Source organism: Aspergillus versicolor (assembly GCF_001890125.1).
Source record: "Aspergillus versicolor CBS 583.65 unplaced genomic scaffold ASPVEscaffold_14, whole genome shotgun sequence".
In the NCBI taxonomy this organism is placed as follows: Eukaryota; Fungi; Ascomycota; class Eurotiomycetes; order Eurotiales; family Aspergillaceae; genus Aspergillus; species Aspergillus versicolor.
Window position 1 is genome coordinate 498062 of NW_024467537.1, and position 21301 is coordinate 519362.

General features: G+C 51.0%; 6 protein-coding genes across 6 annotated transcripts; 3 read left to right on the plus strand and 3 right to left on the minus strand.

The window, feature by feature from the left end:
• Nucleotides 1–5342: 5342 nt before the first annotated feature.
• On the minus strand, nucleotides 5343–6451 carry ASPVEDRAFT_143209 (NmrA family NAD(P)-binding protein; the record flags this gene model as incomplete). Its single annotated transcript, XM_040807897.1, has 2 exons — nucleotides 5343–5757; nucleotides 5808–6451. The coding sequence occupies 2 exons, from the start codon at nucleotides 6449–6451 to the stop codon at nucleotides 5343–5345; spliced, it is 1059 nt and encodes a 352-aa protein (XP_040673709.1).
• Nucleotides 6452–8158: 1707 nt separating this feature from the next.
• Nucleotides 8159–10800, minus strand: ASPVEDRAFT_377421 (putative lysophospholipase). The gene is made up of 3 exons (XM_040811566.1): nucleotides 9385–10800; nucleotides 8971–9335; nucleotides 8159–8908 (listed from the first exon to the last, which is right to left on the minus strand). Exons 1-3 carry the CDS (start codon nucleotides 10364–10366, stop codon nucleotides 8576–8578), a joined length of 1680 nt encoding a protein of 559 aa, XP_040673710.1. The 5' UTR covers nucleotides 10367–10800; the 3' UTR covers nucleotides 8159–8575.
• A 1373-nt stretch (nucleotides 10801–12173) lies between these two features.
• ASPVEDRAFT_89182 (histone chaperone napB) lies at nucleotides 12174–13393 on the plus strand (the record flags this gene model as incomplete). The annotated part of the gene is made up of 3 exons (XM_040818549.1): nucleotides 12174–12294; nucleotides 12415–13236; nucleotides 13284–13393. 3 exons carry the CDS (start codon nucleotides 12174–12176, stop codon nucleotides 13391–13393), a joined length of 1053 nt encoding a protein of 350 aa, XP_040673711.1.
• Nucleotides 13394–13527: 134 nt separating this feature from the next.
• Nucleotides 13528–16874, minus strand: ASPVEDRAFT_34129 (uncharacterized protein; the record flags this gene model as incomplete). Its single annotated transcript, XM_040810824.1, has 6 exons — nucleotides 13528–13559; nucleotides 13621–14246; nucleotides 14299–14341; nucleotides 14481–14560; nucleotides 14817–16355; nucleotides 16411–16874. The coding sequence occupies 6 exons, from the start codon at nucleotides 16872–16874 to the stop codon at nucleotides 13528–13530; spliced, it is 2784 nt and encodes a 927-aa protein (XP_040673712.1).
• Nucleotides 16875–17512: 638 nt separating this feature from the next.
• ASPVEDRAFT_47134 (putative aromatic amino acid aminotransferase) lies at nucleotides 17513–19742 on the plus strand. The gene is made up of 3 exons (XM_040813711.1): nucleotides 17513–18530; nucleotides 18584–18695; nucleotides 18753–19742. The coding sequence occupies exons 1-3, from the start codon at nucleotides 17953–17955 to the stop codon at nucleotides 19656–19658; spliced, it is 1596 nt and encodes a 531-aa protein (XP_040673713.1). The 5' UTR covers nucleotides 17513–17952; the 3' UTR covers nucleotides 19659–19742.
• Nucleotides 19743–20085: 343 nt separating this feature from the next.
• On the plus strand, nucleotides 20086–21114 carry ASPVEDRAFT_57171 (IMPACT family protein; the record flags this gene model as incomplete). The annotated part of the gene is made up of 1 exon (XM_040815305.1): nucleotides 20086–21114. The coding sequence occupies one exon, from the start codon at nucleotides 20086–20088 to the stop codon at nucleotides 21112–21114; it is 1029 nt and encodes a 342-aa protein (XP_040673714.1).
• Nucleotides 21115–21301: the final 187 nt, after the last annotated feature.

The window sequence follows — 21301 nt, forward strand, 5'->3', positions numbered from 1 at the left end:
GGAATGCCACAAAGAGCGACAACGACGGAGTGTGCAGTGCAAAACAATCACTGGAAAAGCAACGTACCTGGTGATGAGCGGTGGATGAAGCAGCTGGAATGGATGCGACCTGGAAAGTGTTAGAGAGGATAGGAATGCAGGCACATGCAGGAATGGGAGAAACGCACCTGAGGCGATACAGCAGGCCAACACCCTTCAAGCAAGCGAGCAAACGAGAGACTGGGGTGAAACAAATGAAGGGAAGAGTTGGAACGAGTACAGAAGGAAAAGCAGAGCAGAAGAAGCGGAAGAGAGAAAATCAGCCCAAGCGCCGTTTGATATGGAGATCGAGGGGAAAGGAGTAACACTCAAACAATCTTATTTCAGGCCAATCAGCGGCCGAGTTGCCCGTTCTTTGGCTCTCAGAGAATTAATTAAATCCAAGCCTAACATAATCCATCTTGTGAGATCCATCTCAGTCCCAGTCTCAGTCCCAGTCCTTATTCTCAGTTCCCCCGCCTTGGCTGCTAAGAGCCTAAATGGTGACTATCGATGTGACCAAACTCTACGGGATGATCCGAATAACAGAACTGGCGGTGTCGAAGAAAGAAGCCACCGTCGAGCAATCGAATGTGCTGGCTGTATACCTCGTATCTTCTCAGACGGGCGCCACTCATCTTGCGCGGGGGGCTTCCTCTTCCTCTTCCTCATGCAACCCAACTCTGACGCTGCCACTTCCATCATTTCATCGATCACCGTCAGGGGTCTTCCCTCGTGCTCCAGAAATTTCATCAAAGGGGGCCAAGTGCCAGGAGAGGCTGTGCCTGTCTGCCCTTCCCCACTGCACTCCACCCAGAAATTGGACTGATCTCCAGGGGTAGCCAGCAGGCCCAACTCTCGTATCCACGGAACCACGCCCAGCAGACGCCGGCACTGCAGGGTTCGCTCCTGAAACAGGAACGGGTCGAATCACATCGCGGCTTGCCAAGGCGCCATGTCTAATCTCACTGGATGAAACGGTCGGGCATGGAGTTGGATGGAGTCATGTCGTCAATGTCACCGTTCGCTGTTCGACCACTTAAATGGTCTACTCGAGTAGGCGCTTGGAAAGCGCCTGAATCATGATATCTATCAAGATGCTGCTGCTATCAATTCAGCTTTCCTTCTCCCTCCTCTATTCTCCTCGCCGTCGCCCGCCTTCACGATTCCTCGACAACCAAAATGATTCGGCATAACTCGAAACCCGCACGAACGGTGGACCGTCTACCTCGGGACATTACGTAGTGGCATATATCAGGTCCAACAAGAACTCCAGCGTTCCAAGTTCGCCCGACCCCGACCCTCCGGCTCTTCAGGTCGCCATCCGCGACCATCGAGTGAACCGTCCAGTCTGTTACACCTCGGTCAATCCACCCAGTTGAAACCAGCGTGCGACACAAAGGGGTGGTCCAAGTGTGACGAGCCCAGTACTTCTCCCGCGTTCTCCGACTTGCCCACACCATATTCCGTAGTTGGAGGAAACAAAGGCACCTCGGTGTTGGCGTTGTAGAACCATGAAGCCAACAAGAATGGTGGAGCACTGGGCGCTTTTGCTACCTTCCCGCCCGGAGATTCAGATCTTCCCAATAGTGGCTGCATCATTATTCTATTTGGGCTTCTTTGAGCTGATCCGAAAATCACTCCCGTTGATCCCAATCTGCCACCCTTCAATGGCAGAAGCTTGACTGTCCAACAACTGGACTCCAAATAATACTACTACTACATATTAGAATTCAGCACCCGGTATCGTCTCTGGCACAGTGACTCTCCCCCAGACGTAAGGCGTAAGGGCAAGGCACAACTCTTTCCCTCGTGGCCTTCCGACTCACTAACCGCCAACCACCCGGGACACAGAGGATTCCCCATATTGCATATCCATGCCGGGAAACTTGACGGTCTCTCGCGATGCAACTAGACCCAAACTAACTACATCTTTATCGATGATCAAGCTCGAGTCAGTGGACAACAGCACAAAGCCCCTCCCAGATCGAAGCTTCTTCCACCACTGCCCTCAATTTCGGCTTGATCTGGCTTACAGCTAAGATTTTACAGCTGCCTCAAAGTGAAACAAGTCCTGATCCTTATCGAGAGTCGGGGCTGCGGGGAGGATTTCGATGCCCCAGAGTAGCAAATATACGAGCCATCTACATCGCACGTTCCCTCAACCAGTGACGGAATCCAAACCTAAGTGAGATGAGGCCCTGACTGGTGGTCCCTTCTCCATACACGCCCAATCGGAGAGACACCGAACAATAAAAAGCCAAGGTCCCACGCTTGAAGGATTATATTCGTCTGGTCCGACTGCAGCTGGACCAGCTCATCACTGCCGCCGTACCTACCTAGTTGTACCCGTGCCTTCTCCAAATCCAACAACCCCAACAACAGCATTCTGAGCTGCTGGACCACGCCTTCTCACTTGACGGGTCTCCAAATCAACTATGAGGGCAAGAACGACCCACGATACTGCTCCTTCCAAAACAGATTCCAAGCAACTGAGGCAGGAACCTCAAAATCGCACCTTCCTCGTGACACGTTCACCGTCCGTTCTCTTTAGCCTTCACGCGGAAGGCGCAACCAACACCAACAGACAGACGGGCCGTTCCTTCCCACCAACACCCATCTCCACTCCCCAGGTACCGAGATTATAAAAACCGCCCCATCCCCACAGGATAAGCGTGATAGACAGGCCCGGGCATGGCTGCTGTCTGCTTAATGCAACTACAAGTACTACTACGCATTAGGTATATGCTCCAACATCATTCGGTGCGCTTTTCAAAAATCGGAATATGCCCAGATGAGACCATCGCAAAGGATGGTTGGCTTACATCTACTATGGTGAGAGCCATCTGCCACGATATTTGATAGGAAACGGCATTGAAATTACATTATCGCCTGCGGAGGGGCTGGAAGGTAAAGTAGAGGGCACTTCCATGTTCCGTAGTATCAGATGGAAATTATCTGATGGCCTTGGCCGTAAGCCAAATCCTGTAGAGTTGGATCGGCGTGTACAAGGAACTTGGAGAGGATGCGTACAAAACTTTCCGATCAGGAGTCGACCAGGACTCTCGCCCTCATTCTTGTAAGTGACAAGCGAAAACCACAGTTGTTAATGTTTCCTCGGCAACACTGCATTCTTGGAACTTATTAACTACAAATGACCGTCTCGTGGTGGGAGACAGTTCGAATGTTGTAGTTATCCATTACAACCTACAAAGATTCTTATGGAGTAAATAGTATCTCAATAAGTGGCCGCTTGCTATTGTAAACTCCTTAGGAACAGGTACTCTTTGTGTTAGTCTCATCAGTAACGGTGTTTGGCAAATCTTGCTCAAATGGACCAAAATATATTGTTGGCATGTAAGCAATACAGAAGGATCCCTAAATGCCAATTGGTATTTTGATGGCTGAATGGTATTGTTTTATAATATATACATATTACCGAGCCATACATATGAAGGAGGAAATATTCCCATTTATTCTATAAATGCCTAGACAGCTATCATCTAATATAGGTTGACATGGAGGAACAAGATGTCACTAATCAACCGCAATTCAAGATCCAGATCAAAAGTATCGAGCCCATATAAACCTCCCAGAAGTATAGACAGACTTCTGAGAACAATATTGGATTAGACTGGAGCTGAAGACGGAGGCCTCTAACTCCTTCTAAGCAGTAGGTCTGTCCATCAGATGAGAGTCTAGCTAACTACCCGATATAATCTTGATACCCCCTCAGGAAAGGTAATTCCAATCTATTAAACCTCGCCAGCTTGAATAACAGGAGCAGGAGCAAAGGACCTAACGAGAAAAAAAGCAAATACAGCTCTAGCCCAGATCTACGAGGAAGAAACTTCAGAGTTCAGAGTCCAGACACTCCGGCCGCCAAGTCAATTATCTTATCAAGCCATCCACATAATACCATATCATTGTCCATGTATGGTTCACCGCAGGTTCATCCCACCCAACCGATTCACGGTTGGCAATTTGGCATATCCACAGATCACAGCACGCCAAGGCAGGTTGATCGTTACCTGGATCTGCCCATTGTTTTGATTTATTCATTGATCTGGATCCGATCCGACATGGCTCGGATCGGCGATCTACGCAGACTTCAGTATGTAGATAAGGCTCAGCAGAATTGAACGGTGACGGTCTAGAATGCATGTTTTCTTTTCCTCACTGGCTCCATAAAACTCAACCTCAAACTCAAACCCCGGACTATAGATTGATTAAGTGTCCTTTGCCTTAGCATGTAGTTAAATAGTACGTATCCCGTCCCAGCCAAGGTGATAATACGATGCGAAGGTGGCAAGGCCAAGTGGAAGAGAGGAGAAGGAACGATAAATTGGTTGTAGATATGGTATCCTCACTGAATTGGTCAAACAGCCACCAGTAGTAGTTAAGTCAGGTCAGGTCAGGCCGAGTTGAGTCAAGACGAGACAAATCAAATCAATCATGAATATGGTAACGCCAGAGATATATAGAAAGAAAAAGATGAAAATGAAATGAAGAAATAAGAATGAAGAAACCTGAAGTGACATCAGATCAAGAGTGTAACTTTTTGTGTCTCATGGTGCAAGTTCGTAACATCATGTCTTCCTTCCTATAGATCCTACTCCTAGTTGAGTAGGTAGGTAGGTTCAATCTTCTTCATATGCATGGATAGGAAGAAAGGATTGATGGATTCTTTGCTCAATAATCAAGCCATTAAATAGGTAGGATAGAATTCTTTTTTGTTTTGGGTAGAGGGATTTTTAGGGGGTGGAGAGGAGCGCCGATAGGGAGAGGAAAGGGAGAGAAAGATGGAGAGAGATAGAGGGAATTCGACTCCGACTTCGGGATGGACTTTGAGGTCCGGGTAGAAGACGGTTGGCTTTTTTGCCCTTTGTTTTTGCTCGCTCCAAGTAAAGTAAAGGTATAGGTATAACAATAACCCAAAGCCAATTCGCCATGAATGCATGAAAAATTGCGCGATTTAGATGTCGTTTTGGTATCAGACAAAACTCGAGCTCGAGAGGTTGTTGGTTGGTTTTCGGTGGGGAAACTGAGATTGAGGGGAATCCAGGATAAGACAAGGTCAGGAAGGGAAGGTAGGTTGGCAGGCAGGGCGACGGATATGCAACCTCCCTATCGGGCCAATCGCGCGCTTCGGATCATGTCATGTCGCTGTGATAAGGTCTTGTCCACCGACTCACCGACTGAGCTGAGCTGCACGCTGCAATGTTCCGCTTTATGAGGGAAACGCCATTTGTTCGCGCGCGCTCGCACGGTCGTCCTGGGCAGGCGGAGTTTCCTTTCCGATAGCGCTCGATTTCTCCCCACTGTTATAGCATCCAGTCTAGCCCGTTGGCTTCTTCTTCCACGGGAAAGACTTCGCGCGCATACTCTTCCATGTCTCGCCAGCCTTGCCATAACTGGCGGGATTCGTCCGTGACACGTTGTGAGATGACACCTCCGGGGCCCTGCATCATTCCCGCACCGGCGCCCTTACCATTGGCTGGGCCTAATCCCTTGGGAGATCCAGCGGCAGGACGGGAGAATTCGGGTTGGGGGAAGTAGGCTGCCTTGTGCACGCCAAAGACCTCTTCAAGGGCTTCAAGCTGTTCCCGGTATCCGGCTGGAATGTTGACTTTGATTTCCACCTTGGGAACCTGGACGTACTTTACGCGGCGATTGAGAGCTCGGGAGAAGGCCGCGCATACTTGTTCGGGTGATAGCGTTTCAAAGGTGAGCGCAATTCTATGACAGTCAGCTACAATCCGGTACCCAATGTCAAGATCGACACCTACCGATGACCATTCCACCTCTGAGGGCCGTCCTTGAAGATCTGCAGCAACGCGGGACCAACGTCATGCTCTGCATCCAGCCAAGGTAATGGAATGTCTGGGTCAAAAGGCGCATGCCACTCGAAAGTGCCGTCCGGCATGAGTTCCATCTGGAAGAGCGGGTATGGTAGGCTTGTGAAGTTGTTGTTGTAGATTCCAGCATAAACGAAGGTCGAATGGAGGCCCAGTTGGCGGACGTAGTTCTCCACGGTAAACTTCGGAGCCCATAGAGGCACAGCCGGGTATGGTCCGTAGAGCGAGTGATCTGGCATGCTGCTGTAGATGTAGTGCTGAATCGTACCGGCGCGCTTCGCAGCATCGGCGAGCGCCTTTCCAATGACAATCTCATCGCCCGCTTGCGACGTTGTGTTGATGAAGGCGATGTTAGCTCCGTCAAATAGGGTGTCCATCAGCTCAAAGTTATTTAACAGGGGTCCCTGGATCAATGTGACATTTGGGATGCTCTGGAGCTCTTCTGCAATGAGGCCCTTGAGGGAATGGACTTGCGCGCGTACGTGGTGTCCGACGGCGGCGGCGACGCGGATGAGGGAAGCCGCTTGGCGTCCCGTCGCGTTCACGACGGCAATTGTCTTCTTCTGCATCGTCATTGGGACGGCCGACGAAGTCTCTGTCTCTCTCTCGACCGGGCCTTTGGTCCTCACTTGATCCTCGCGTTATGCCGAGAGGGGAATGCTGGTCGATGAGCGAGTCGGAGAGATAAGGAGCCGCGAAAAAAATCGATAGAAAATTATGCGGGGTAGTGGACGAGCAGCAGCAGGAGCCGAGACCTAATGGAGAAGGGAGGGCTCGGAGGGAATCTGGAGAAAGTCAGGTGGAATCCGACACACAGCTCAGTCGGAGCAAGCGAGTGGAACGAATGGAGCGCGCAGCAGCACAGAGTCTCTCGAGTCTCGACTTGGAGAGTGAGGAGGGCGGCGTGGGGAAGCGGGAAAGGGCAGGACGGAGTGGGATCAAGATAAGAACGCACCTGGAGCACAGAAGTATAAGAAGGCCGGAGCGACAGGCAGTATAGGCAAGCGAGCGATGATTCGATAATGCCGCAATTGCGGAAATCGATGGTGCAAGAGGAAGGGGCTCAGAAGAAATAAGAGATGTTATGATCTCCGCGAGGATGCAGCTCAGGCGGCGTGCCTCCAAGGTGAGGGTTTCTGTTAGCTAAGGATGGAAATTATGAATAATGAGAGGATCTAACAAGGCCGAAGTGGATATGCGAACCCGATTAGGATTGAAAATTTTTCGGCTTGAATCACTTGATATTCGAGGCGTGGGTACGGAGGGAGGTCTGGTCTGGTTCTGGCTGAGGTCTGGTTCCGAGTGTCAGGTGCTGGCAACTGATGCTTGATGCTCAAGTGTCTACATTCCGATTCTCCTCCGATATTAGCATCGAGTAATACGAATCAGTCACCGAATCGCAGTCTATAGAGTCGAGCAGATCATGCAGCGATCTAGTTACTAACTTTAATGCTTCATGTCTTTTCTTTTTCCGGTTGCGCAACTACTTCAATCTTCGGTCTGCGGCGCCCAGGAACTGCCTCCGTCCACTGTCCGTTCAGAAATCTCTGGAGGCAGGAGGCATTCTTCTCACACCGTCCATAGGCAATGTATAGAGTCCAGACCGAAGATCACACAAAAGTCGCAGGGCCGAAGTTGGCGAGAGCTGCTCGTTCGTTGGCCAGCGGCTCCTTTCCTTTACGTAACGGCCCTGTCTGCCTGAGGCCGTGAAGCTTGACACGTATTCTGCTGGGCCGAGAGTCGGTATCAGATGGAGCATGCGATGGGCGACACCCCGTAAAACCTGTGGCCTCCTTCCCCCCGGCAGCAGCTCTGGAGTTGGCCAAGCTGATGCTGCTGCTGTGGTTTGAAGTCAATCGCGACATCACAGCCTAAGCCTTTTAGGGGGATTCTAGGGCGGATAAAAAGCAAATACACCACATCCCGAATACATGACAGCACTGCTCAAAACAGAAGGTCCTGGGAGAATCAATCATGTCAATAATGGCAGATGAAGCACAGGCGACAGGCTACAGCCCAACAATTCCGACTCAATCTTCCGGCACTCAGCCAGCCAGCCAATCTGTGCCCGGCGGCCTTCCACGGTGTTGCCAAGAAACTGAGCGAATTAAAGGCCATCTCCTTTGTTCTTGGGGACCGTAGGATCCACTGTGTCTAGTGCACTTTACACGCTGTTCAGTGTTTGCCAACAACAGTGATCGTGATCTTGCTCATTACAGACTAAATATCACAAACCACCTGGGAGGTGGCCCATCTGTCAACTAGAATGCACCAGATGGCGCAATTCTGGAGGCGGGGATAGCTCTCGCTCGGAGCATCAACCATCTCCGCGGGAGGGGCACGCCCTGATTAACCTCTTTGGGGCTAGCCTGGCCTGCCGGGTAGGAGCCCGTGATTCCAGTTCCATGAGCCTTTCAGTTTCATGAGGTCACTCTCTGCACGCTCGGCTGTCCCGCCGGTTCAGACCCCGATCCCTACCAGATCACCCAGCAATGCTTCCAGAGAGTTCGCTAATTTTGGTACTATATCGTCTTCGCCTCGTGCCTGCCATGCATACCCCGACTTTCGGTGAGGAACCCTGTCTATTCATACAGAATCGGAAGCAAACAAGAAATGCATAATTCTACTCCATGCAAGCATAACTTCGTAGTCTATCGCTGCTGTAATAATCCTGGGGTCAATCATTCATTAATGGTATGTCAAGGCGCTGATCCTGCCATCGGCCAGTGCGACGACCCCGCGCGGTACCCATCGCCTGCCTCCTCCATCTCCCTGTCACTGACTTCACGTGGCCCAATACCGGCCAGGCCCCAGGTCCCGGGCCGCCGTCGGGCGAGGAGCTGCGCTGCCGTCCGTTCGTCTGAGTGCAGATGCGCTCCCGACTTGCGAAGCAGAAGAACGTGCTCTGACAGCCCAGCGTTAGCCGCCAGGAAGAGTGGGGTGCGTCCGTTGCGGTTTCGTAGATGCACAGACCCGCCCTGAAGGAGCAGGAACCGCAGAATATCGACCGATGGTGAGGTCGCTGCAAGATGCTAGATGGAGTAGTGTCAACACTGCTGCCATTGTAAGGACCCAGAGGGAGGGGGGGACTTACCACTGGAGTATTTCCGGAATAGTCGGCATCGTTCAGCAACCAATCGTGCTCGCTCTTTACAATTTCCTCAACCCGAGCAAGGTCCCCCTGGGCAATGGCGTATCCCAGGACTGTGAGCGCCTGTACTCGCTCGGGCAGAGCTCCATCTGGATGGCGGAACACTGGCTGCGACGACTCCGTCAATTCGCCACGGAGCGACAGTGACATATTGTTTGCTACCACCTGGGGTGTTGCCCTGGGGAGCGCAAGCAGGTAGGCAAGCTTGGTCAGTGCCGCTTCTGTAGTCATGTCCAACCCTGCGACTACCCCAGCCTTGGACAGGCTCATTCCAGTAGCATAAACTGCGCTGACGCTGCCAGTAAGACCTACTTGGGTTAGTACCTTGATCGTTTTCCTGACGCCACGGATGCTCACATTGGGTGATATTGACAATGACAATTCCTCGAGAAATCGCGTCAGCAAAGACCTTGGTCATGGCATTGTCTTGACCATGGGGTGCATTCCCGGCGCCGAATGTCTCCAAGACCAGGCCACGAAGACCATCCAGCTTCAATACTGCATCCACCATCTCCGGCTTGATACCCGGGAATATGCGCAGGCACGCGACATGAGTGGTGTCTAGGTTGGTCTGGATGCTAAAGTGTTCGAGGCTTTTAGGCCGGTTTACAATTTCCCAGTTGACATTCGTGCGCATCGATGTTGTCACAGCCAGCGGCGCGCAATTGGGCGAATTAAATGCATTGAAGTCACTTGCCGCTACCTTGGTGGACCGATTGCCACGAAGCAATTTGTTGTTGAAATACAGGCAGACCTCAGGTATCATGAAGTGGCCAGCCACAACCAGCGATCCCAGCAGGTTATCTGTAGCATCGTTCTGTAGCTCTAGCATTGGAGCCTGTGCTCCAGTGACAATCACAGGCTTTCCGAGATTTTTCAGCATAAAGCTCAGTGCGGAGCAGGTATATGCCAGACTATCTGTTCCATGCAGCACCACAAACCCATCGAAATATGTGTAGTTTCGCTCAATGGTTTGCGCAATTTGTGCCCATCCCTTGGCGTCGATAGAGCTACTGTCCAGCAGTTCATCGAATTCAAAAACGGTATACCTCACTCGTCGTCCATATGCCGTCATCGGGGTTCGCAGACTTGGGTGGCCTTTGATGTCCCCGGCGTCGTTGGTCACGACATCCATCACTGTCGAGTGCGATCCATCGTTGAACGTAGGCACCCGCGCTAAGCATTGCTCCTGGAAGTCTCGAGCAGGCACCAACCCCGCTGGCGATGGTCGCATACAAATTGTACCACCAGTCATGATAATCAAGACCCGCGACTCGGGGACTGACTGCTCTGCCTGGCCCTCGGCCAGTTCGGGGATGATATCATCGGCGGCAACCATGTTTGCAACTGTAGATGATCACTTGAGTGAAACGGCAAGTCACTCACTTAACGAAAGACAAGTAAGGCAGGAAAGAGAGTGAGATATCTCGGTGGTGCGATAACAAGAAAAGAGCGGCTCTCTAGCCCTAATGTCAGAGGTAGCGCAAACTGAAGCGTTGAGATGGGGCGAACTCGAAAATCTTTCAGGCACCTCAAGCGTAGATCGCGGATGAGATAAGAGTCTGGACCAGAATGCAATCCCGAATCGCGGGGTTATCGTCGTCTCGTTTACCTTTAAAAGATCCAACCGGAAATTCAAAGGAACGGTAAGTGCATTGTCTGCCCCTCTTATTATTCTCGTGGTGTTGCAGAGAGTTTTCAGCAGCGGTCCATATTACGTACGGAATGCGTTTCTGTGGATGCGGCAAGGAGATCTGGAGCCACTTGGTGTTAGTGTACCGTTGAGACATTTTCGTCCCCGCCACTCTTTCCTCACCTCAAGAACGTGGACGTCGTTGACACTTTCCTTCTTTGGCTGGAATAGAATTATGTTTGATGGCAGGAAAGATTCGACACTGAAGTAGCTCGCATGCTGAGTTGGATTTGATGATTGAGTCTTTGCGGCTCGACTTTCAGACCTGAATCATAAAACTCGCGAGCTGTGTCAAAAAAATGGCTTCGGCCTAATTCCGGGAAATCATATCCATAAACAGAAAAATTCTCGAACATCAGCTCGAGTTTGCGGATACTGGGTAGACCCCAGAGTTGGGCGTGAAGTGGCGGAAGATACCCCAAAGCGACGCGAGAAGAAGCAGTGGCCCCGTGATACACAATGACCCAGGCTCTGTCTGTCATCGGCATCAAGCAAATTTCATGGTTTCTGCTAAGTTGATATATTTCTCGATTTCGGTACGTGAGCTTGCTTTGGCAATGTAGCATTTTGTCTTTGTTGGGATCTTGAGTAAATATATATCTGACAATTCCTATGTACATGAGAGTACTTCTACCTCACCCCAAACTCCCACAATCATGAATTTTCACATTACATACGCCATCCTACGGCCCAAGGCTAGGAAATATATATTTACGGGAATAATTAAAATATCCCCAAGCATACGAGTACATCTCGCAGATTGTCCGTGCTATGGCAGTCGCATTCTCAAATAAACTTGATTGGAATGCAGTACTTTCAAAGCCTAGAGAGAAAGATGACACATGAATTATGAATTTGATGAACACAATTGGCTTGCAAAGCCAGCAAATCCATCCAATTGAGCGCCCAATAATTCTCCAGATCATCCATGCCCAACACTGGGTGTACATATGATGCAGAATGCCGTGGTAAAACGCCAGATACGACCATCAAATAGTGTCATTGGACCAAACTCAGAATTCAGATACTTCGATACGAATCACAAAACGATACATCATGAAGATAATAACCTTAACAAACCCCCAGCACCTGGTCAAGGAGTAGATAGCTCACAATAAATGTAGTGCGCCCGCCGCTTTAGTCCCGCTCAACCTAAAGCAGCCAGCAACACCCCGTCCAAAACGGAAATGGAAAAAGAGTGACGAAGCCAATCCCGTCGCCGGACTTTAGTTTCTCAGGCGCAATTTTCAGATTTTTTTCTCCCCGGCCCCTGATACTCTACACTACTACTCCTCCTACTTCGTCTCCATCTTTTGCAATACTTGTTTCTCAATTGAAACTCTTGGATACTTGCCCGGTATCCTTTCCTACAGCTACAGCTACAGCTTACAGCTACCTAGCTATCGACATCCCTACGCGCCCGTGTCGTCATTGTTAATTTTCAAACAGCGCCATGTCGAACGATCAACAGCAGGACCTGGCGGAGCGCGTCTCTGAGCCCATTGTCCCCCCTGAGGTAGCTAAGGATATTGGTGTTTTGGAGCAGCAGTTTATCCGCGCGGAGGTTGAGCAATGTAAGCTGACTCTGATCCGGCGCGTTCGTGGCCGGTTTTACCTAGCTATTTAACACCTTGCGACAAACGATCTAGAAGATACTTACTGTACATGTACGCTGACAAAATGAATCAAAACAGTGCGCCAGTCCATCGTCTCCTTCCGTCCGTTGTTTGAGAAGCGCGCCAAGATCGTCTCGCACCCTGAAGTGCAGACCAACTTCTGGATTCGCGTGCTCTCGAACGCGCCCGGCGAGATCGACGAGTACATCACTTCCTCTGATGCAGCCATCCTTGGATCTTCCTTGAGCAACCTGACCGTCGAGCGGTTCGAAGTCAATGAGAAGGGCGAGGGCGAGCCCCGCAGCGTTCGTTTCACATTCGAATTCAACACCGGCGAAAACAACCCCTTCTTTGAGGACAAGAAGCTTGTTAAGGACTTCTACTGGCGCAAGCAGGTTTTGACCACCCCTAGTGGTAAGAAGAGGACCTGGGATGGCCTTGTTTCGGAGCCCGTTCGCATCAACTGGAAGAAGGATATGGATGTCACCAAGGGTCTGCTCGATGCCACCTGCGACCTGTACGAGGCTGAGAAGAAGGGCGGTGACCGCAAGGAGCTGCCCGAGTTCAAGAAGCTTATTGAGAAGCTCGCCGCGATCGAGGCTATTGACGAAGAAGAGGATGAGGACGATGACCCCATGGGAGGGTCCTCCGGCCAAAGCTTCTTCAACTTCTTCGGCTACCGTGGAGGCGACGTGACCGCTGAACAATCCGCGGCGGCCACTAAGGAGGAGAACGAGAAGCTCGAGAAGATCCTCAAGGGAGAGAACGTCGAGGATGATGAGGCTGACGATGACGAGGATGTTGATGATGACTTTGACCAGATTGAGTCCTTCCCTGATGGACCTGAATTGGCCAATGCGCTCGCTGATGACCTCTGGCCCAACGCCCTGAAATACTATGGTATGTCTGCACTGTCTCTTCGGCACGACCACAGCTAACATTCACAGTCCAATCCTTCGACGACACCCCGGACTTCGACTTTGACGAACTCGACGATGAGGACGAGGAAGATGACGAGGAAGACGAGTCCCACCCCCGCAAGAAGACCAAGGTCTAATCGCGCCAAAAAAAAAACAACTTTCTCAACAACAAAATTACCCTCGTATTCACAGGGCAATGACTAGTATTAATAACAAAACGAGCACGAAAATCAGGAGCGCGATGCAAAACGACGACATCGTATCTAATCTCTTAGTTAGCAAAGACCCAATTTGGAAGACGCACTTAATGAAAGATGAAGATTGAAATAATGCAATGCAATGAATGAGCAAAAATGATACTCACCTTCATTCTTCTTGATAACCCACTTCAATTTCGACATCCCATTCTGTAACTTTCCCCCAACCCGACCCGCAAGCGTGTCAATCTCCCCAATCATAACTGCCTGCTCCTCCAACTCCCTCCCCATATCATCCGCCTGCTGTCTCAGATTCCCTACCGTCCGGAACACACCATCTAGCTGCTCGTCCTGCTCATGCATAAGCTCCATCTGCCGCTGCTGCTCCATCTCGGCATAGTAATCATCTCCTTGCCCCTCAGCATCATCATCGAACTCCGCTGGATTCGGAAGCCCTGCACCCTTGGATTTTCCAGCAGCAGCAGCATCAGAATTCGTAATAACCTTCACCAACTCCCCCCTCATATCCTCGAGCTCCTTGCCAACATCGTCAACGAGTTTGCGACGGCGCTGTACTTCCTCTATATCTAGCCCAAAACGGTACGGGTCTTGCTCGACGGCTCGGACACTCTCGACTAGGTCGTCGAGGTCCGCTGTGAGGTCTGTAAGAGTTGTTTCTAACTCCGAGCGCGCTTGCTGGAGCTCAGGGTTTGAGGGGGATTTTGCGAGAGAGCGGATGCGGAGATATGAGGAGAATAAGGGTCTTGTAGTGCCGAGGGTTGAGAGGACATCGCTGGGTTTGGTTGTTAGCTAGCGTGGCATGTTGTTTTGGAGGCGGTGCTTACGCTTGGACTTGAAGAAAGGGGTCTGCGTGCTCCATTATTAGTGCTATTTGAGAGTGTATTAAATGTGGATCATGTCAAGGAGTCTGATGGGAGGAATATGGATTGAGGAAGATGCGATGCAGATGGAAGCTCTCGGTGTTGATGCGGATACGTAATTGAGAAACGGGGCCGCGACTCTTCACCGCCCGCTGTTTCGGCTTCAATAGTACCCACCACCCAGACAAGGTACCTGTGGAAAGTGACGGGAATACAACTACTGCTACTGTATAGTATATAGTGTTGACGGTTACATAAAACTAATTTCATTCATAACTCATGATATGCAAATCCAAACCAAATTGATCGTGTTCGTATCCAACCCAAACACAGTAGGGTATAGGTGGAGTATAGTATCCCGGTCTAGTACGCAGTACTCCCGATAAAGATAAAACGAAAATAAAAGGAGACAGATCTAGTTTTTCGGCGGCGGGGGCGAGATCCAGTCCCCTTCCTCGAGCCAGATCCCAGCACTGCCGTACTTCCCTGCCTCGGCGCCCCTCAGGAACGCGAAGCGAAAAAAGAGGGTTTCGGGCTTGTCCTCGCCGCTGGGGTGGATTTGTTCGAGCTCGAGGTCCGAGGGTGGGACCTCGAAATCACGGTCAATTGAGGATGTGTGATGTAGTTCGAGGCCGGCGTGGCCGTGGCGATGCCAGGTGAATTCTCCCGCGGGGTCCTCGTCTAGGTAACCGCGCCAGCGCTCAACATCGTTGACTAGGACCGAGACTCCGTCCACACCTAGTTTGTCCATGCGTTCTCGCTCCCATAGCGTGAACGTAATGTTGCCATTGCCATGATAGGGCTCGCCGGAGCCCCTATCTGGGAGGGAAATTGTGACAGAGTTATCGTTGACATTAGGTGAGGTGCCTCCCCACCATCCATGCTGCCCACCAGGTCCTGGTGCTTGTTCGCCAAGTGCAGCGGGCGTTTCGATGATGGAAGCAAAGCCCCACCTGGCAATACCGTTGATGAAGAGGCCAAGCAGCAACCCCTGGTAGACTAATGACGGTCGAGTGGGGAAAGCCGTCCCGTACATCAAGAGGATCGCAAGGATATAATGGTGAATGCGAAGGCGAAGCCCGGGGAGTGGGAGTAGAATCAGAAGGATCAGCGCCATCGTTCCGTACACCTTCAAGTAATGTGGCATCAAGCCACCCATGCGAATTTGATGGGTTTGGGTTAAGATGATAGCGAGGACGGTAGGAATGACTATGGATAACGCGAGCTTCGCACCAGGTTGTTGCTGAATATCATGCGGCGTCAGACGCTCAAGGGGGATCAATCTCGCAAAAGTATAGTTGTTCAGACCGCCAAAGAACGCAGGGGGCAAGAAGAGCAATGTCTTGCTGAACTGATAGATAGGTGACGATAGAGGCGTCAGGAGTGGTCGCGCACAGTATCTGAACAAGACAAATGCAACGAATGATGCGGGAAGAAGCCGAGCGACGAAGATGGACATAAGAGCGGCCAGGTCAGCCCGAGGCGGCGGATCAGACACCAATCCCACCTGGCTAAAAAGCATGAAGAACGTGCTCAAGAATAGTACCGCAGGGGACGAGCAGAAGAGCCATAGGACAGCGAGCGCCCCAATAGTGATACCTAGTAGGGGCCATCGTGGATCCTGCGGGCAAGTGGCATCTGACGACGGCTCGACGAAGCTGAAAGACTTGGGGAAGGTCGACGGAAAGCCGAGCGAGCTGATTCCATTTTGTTTGGATGCATGGAACGAATGCGCAGCTCCTTCTAATTGGGCCACGCCGCAACCACCATCGTTATCAATGACTCCTGCATGGAGGGCGGCTTGACAAATGAAGCTGTCGGCACGATATACGCCAGGCTCATCCGATCCCGGCTCAGGTCCTCCGATGACAAGTCCCCTATAATTGATTGTCTGATTACCAAAGGCGTAAGGTTCGATCGTTTTCGCGTCCCGACAGTTGGCTGGGCATCGGAAGGGTGTTGCCGCTGCGGTGAAAGGACGGCAATCGTTTCCATTGAGTCCACAACCATTACCAGGTGTCCTGCGGTATATTCGTTAGAAATAAGCGACATAAGCACCCGGATATAACTACTTACCAAAAGGTGCTCGAGCAAGACAATGTGATAGGCCGCCCGTAGCCTTCAATGTAACCCGCGGATCGAGAATGTAGAAATAGGATAGCCCACGGCAGGAACCAAGCGAAATATAGGAGCAGAAGTAGGGACACCTTATGTTTGCGCTTCGGGAAAAACTTGTCCAGGTACCGCCTAGGCAGTTCCTGGATCTGGGGAAACAGAGGGTTCAACAAGAGCGGGTATGGCGGGTCTGGGCCCTTGACAAATTCAGCGGTCGTGCGAGCAGCCTTTCGAATCGGTAAAGGGACCCAGCCCCAGCGGAAAGATTTCGAGGATTCCCGTAACCAGACGGGAAGTACGGTAGGACCGGTGTCGACATGGTGAGGGAGTAGGTCGGGAGCGTCGGGATCGTCGGATTGGTCTTCAACCTCTACCGCAGGAGGTATATACACCCGAGAACCATCACCTGGGCCTTCTCCTAACATCCTGAGATGACCTTAGGGAGCAGATCAAATCAACGACGAAAGAGCGGAGAAAAACGATGGATATAGATTATCGACAGCCAAGAGGCGGGATTGCCGGCTGGTCTAGAACAGACCCTCTCAACCAGTGGAAAGGCCTATTTTAACGTCAAAAGAGCGCAATCAATGCGAATTCACGGCTATCGAATAATGAATGCGGATTGGATAAAGATAGTCGAGATACCAGGAATGAGCGATGAGGAAGGAGAGAGTCGAGTCGAGAGTTAAGAGGGCGGAAGACCGGTAAGCGGACGAGATCATGCGGAGGGTGGCGAGCTGGCACCGATCGTGCTTATGTCATCGGCAGGCCATTCCGATCACCAGGGAAGGCTTCAAGGCAACAAATTAAGAAAATATAAGTTGTTTGGATCATTCTGGTGGACAAAAAGAAAATAAACCTGCAGCCTCGGATCTGCAGGAGAGTGGACGAGATATCGGTCAGGCACAAGAAGGATGTGGAGAGATCATCCCGTGCATACAGTGCTTTTGTTGCGGCGGTTGTGGGCGTCATACTAAAACTCTCTAACGGCTAACGGCTAACGGCTATCCTGCTTTCAGGTCCTCAATCTAGTCTCTACTCCCAAAGCCCTGCTCAACCTTTGCAATGTTTTGGAGATTAAGATGATGGGCGGTGTCTCTATCTCATTCTCCACATTCTCTTTGTTCCCCATTAATTTAACCGTTTGCGGGCAGGTCTCGCTATCAAGATGGTGCCATTGGCTGTGGAAATGAGCCGTTCTTTGGTTCCAGTTGCTTATCAAGCAAATTGGAGACAACTCCAAGCAGCCTTATAACCCGGAGCCGGGAGGCGATGAGTTGACAGTCTGATCAGCGGCCATAGCTGAGTGCAAAGACATCATTCACAATGGCCTCTTTGTCGCCTCCAGTAGACTTGTCCCATCATTTCAGCTACATAACCAAGCGGCGTGCGCCGAGTGCCGTGAAAGACTTTTACAAGTACTTTCTCATCCCCGGCATTGCCAACTTGGCGGGCGGTACGGCCTCTGATTCAACATTAGCTGGTTGACTTCTCACAAATCTGATGACTGTAGGACTGCCAAATGCCTCTTATTTTCCGTACGATACCTTAGAAGCTTCAGCCGCCCGTTCTCAGCGATTTGCAACCATTCCAGGTGGAAAGGCCAAGGATCCACAGTCGAGCGAACGGATAACCGTACCTAAAGACTCCCAGAGCGCCATCACGCAGAAGATTGATATCACAACAGCCTTGCAATATGGCACTGCTGAAGGTCTCCCTCCTCTGGCGACATTTGTGAATACGTTCGTTCGTGAACATCTTCATCCGAACGTTCCGTATGCCGGTGGCCCAGATACCCTTATGACCACAGGCGCAACTGACGGGTTCTCTAAGGCCATTGAAGCCTTCACCAACCCGTGGAATCCCGATCGTGATTGGGTACACCTTCGTCAAGGAATTCTTTGTGAGGAATATGTGTATATGAATGGCATTCAGGCTGCCAAACCAAGAGGACTCAACATCGTCCCGGTAGCCATGGACACGGAGGGTATGCTGCCGCATGGCCCGGGAGGATTGGACGATGTTTTGGAAAACTGGGATTTCCGCCGAGGCCGTCGTCCGCATTTGATGTATACCGTAACGTGAGTAACTCAATCGATGACGCTTGCTTCGTCGGCTAATTACTCGCCCCAAGTATCGGCCAAAATCCAACCGGCGGCACCTTGTCTGTCGAGCGCCGTAAGGAGATTTACGCTATTTGTCATAGGTATGACATCGTCATCGTGGAAGACGATCCATACTGGAACCTGCAATACCCGTCAGCCCAAGAAAGGCAAGCTGAATACCGAAACACTCGGACTAACCCGCATTTGACACCGCGCAATTATAACGCTGGCAAAAAGTCTTCTGGATACGAGTTTCTTGATTCTCTTGTGCCCTCGTATCTGTCGCTCGACACCGACGGCCGGGTTGTTCGCCTTGATACCTTCTCCAAAACTATTGCGCCAGGCTGCCGTCTCGGTTGGATGACAGCACAGCCAGCTGTAATTGAAAGGTTGGCTCGTATTGCAGAGTCAACCACTCAAGCTCCCTCAGGATTTGTCCAAGCCCTGGTAGCTGAAATGATTCTTGGCCAGCAATCAGATGACAAGTCCATCAATGCACGGAAGGGCAACGGCGATGAGAAAGGTTGGCAGATGGACGGTTGGGTTCGCTGGCTTGAGGGCCTGCGCGCGGGATACGAGCACCGCATGCAGCAGATGTGTAGTGGTCTGGAAGAGGGCAAATATATCGTGCTTGATACTGAGAGACTGGATGATCTGACCTTGGGCGAGAATAATGAGGAAGACTCATGGGAGGTTCTGGATAAGGTTCGGATGTTCGACTTCGCTTGGCCCACAGGAGGAATGTTCATTTGGATCAAGGCGGGCTTGGACAGCCACCCCTTGCGTCGGAAGTACAGACCCGAGAGGCTAGCAAAAGCCCTATGGACACATTTGATACAAAAGCCGCATCTTTGTCTCCTTGGAACAGGAACGATGTTCTCACCAACGGATGAAATCAAGGCTCGTGGTTATCAGTACTTCCGGTTGTGCTTTGCGGCAATGCCTGCGGATGATGTGGTCCCGGTCACTCAGCGGTTGGTGGACGGGTTTAGAACATTCTGGCAGAGAAAGAACCTCGATGGCCTTGAGGATGATAACACGACACAAGCGGTGGAACACCTGCAGGTAGAGCCGTCTGTGAATTTCATGGGAATGGGGTGCTAGATTTGAAATGAATCTGGCGTTGAAATGCGAATGGACAGGAGTACATAATGAAATAATGAAATGAATCTAGACAGCAATACCTTGTAACCTGACTAAATTGTATTCATGAAGGGGTTGATGTTCGGAATGTCGATTTCAGCTCTGATGTGCATCTCATGCAGCATTATGTTTGATTTATACATTACTAATCAAGGTTGTACAGCGCGACTATACAAACTGTAAAATTATGCACTGCGGGGAGATTAACACCGCGTCCAAATCTCCAACAACTCAATCTAAACCCACCCCGCTGAGACCTTTAGCAGTGCACTATTGCAAATGGATTTATAGAGTTTCTTGCTTCTAATATTCGTCTAAACATACCACTCGACAATTGAGCTGTGGTAGAGTATTGTTAAAGGTGTCTGTCTGGACGGCCCCTCACAAAATGTCTGATCTCAACGCCGACCTCGCAGAGGAAATCGAAGCCATTAATGCCATCTACGACCCGGATACTATTACGATATCAGACACGTCCAAATCTAGCTCTATCTCAACGCTAGACTTAGGGAATTCGAGCTCGCCTGGAACAAAAGCAGCGGCAACGATCAAACTCCAAATCCCGAACCATGCAAACCTATCATTCCTCCTCGCCTTTGAGGCAACTTACCCAGATACCGCTCCTCGAATACTTGGGACCGCATCTACAGCTTCACGCGGGGAGGGTAAAATCGCCATCGATGTCCTCGAGGATATTCTCAGCCGGACATACCAACCCGGCGCAGTCTGCCTCTTTGAACTTATAAACGAAGCCATCGAGACTTTCGAAGAATTGCGCATCGGTACCGACGATGCAAGCACAAATCCTACATCAACAGAGACAGCAGCAGCGACTACACACACCAATGGTGATGGCGTCGAAAGTATAACCGCAACCACTGCCACTCTCACTCTGCACGAGAGCATGGGTCTCTCCGAACCACCACCCTGGATCCTCTCCGAGGTCATCTCCGAAAAGAAATCTGTCTTTGTTGCGCGCGCGGCCCACGTTACCAGTCTAGACCAGGCGAAGACTTACCTGGATTATTTGCTTGCGAGTGATAAGAAGGTGGCGTCTGCGACGCACAATATCAGTGCGTGGCGGATTAGACAGCTAAGCAAGGCGTCACATGCCGCTTCAAAGGATGGAGGAGGAGGCGGGAAAGGGTCATCTCCGGCGTCAACTACGGAGATGATCATCCAGGACTGCGACGATGACGGGGAGACGGCTGCGGGCGGGCGACTGCTCCATCTCATGCAGTTGATGGATGTATGGGATGTTGTCGTCGTCGTGACAAGGTGGTACGGTGGTGTGCATTTGGGGCCGGATCGGTTTCGGATCATCAATGCTGCTGGACGGGATGCACTGGTCAGGGGCGGATTTGAAAAGAAAAAAGAGGCCGGTGGTGAAAAGGGGAAGAAGAAGGGGAAGAAGTGAGTTATCGGTCGTCCCAGTCGGTATATTGAAGGATTGGTACTACATCGTGTGAAACTGCCTTCTTTGGATAATACGGCCGCGCAGCGTGTCATCCCTAAAGGATTGTGACTCCGCGAGCATAGCCATCACATCCACCGCGGTCAATTTGACAGACTGGTCTGGTGTGACTCTTTGGATATCCCCGTTG

What these genes read in the sequence shown, in the direction of transcription:
- ASPVEDRAFT_377421 (XM_040811566.1), bottom strand. Translation starts at nt 10,366, where the DNA reads ATGGTTGCCGCCGATGATATCATCCCCGAACTGGCCGAGGGCCAGGCA. An exon ending in CATTGTCAATATCACCCAAT is followed by an intron (nt 9,336 to 9,384) that starts GTGAGCATCCGT and finishes TAACCCAAGTAG; the next exon opens with GTCTTACTGGCAGCGTCAGC. An exon ending in ATTCCGGAAATACTCCAGTG is followed by an intron (nt 8,909 to 8,970) that starts GTAAGTCCCCCC and finishes TACTCCATCTAG; the next exon opens with CATCTTGCAGCGACCTCACC.
- ASPVEDRAFT_47134 (XM_040813711.1), top strand. Translation starts at nt 17,953, where the DNA reads ATGACTGTAGGACTGCCAAATGCCTCTTATTTTCCGTACGATACCTTA. An exon ending in CATTTGATGTATACCGTAAC is followed by an intron (nt 18,531 to 18,583) that starts GTGAGTAACTCA and finishes ACTCGCCCCAAG; the next exon opens with TATCGGCCAAAATCCAACCG. An exon ending in AAGACGATCCATACTGGAAC is followed by an intron (nt 18,696 to 18,752) that starts CTGCAATACCCG and finishes ACTCGGACTAAC; the next exon opens with CCGCATTTGACACCGCGCAA.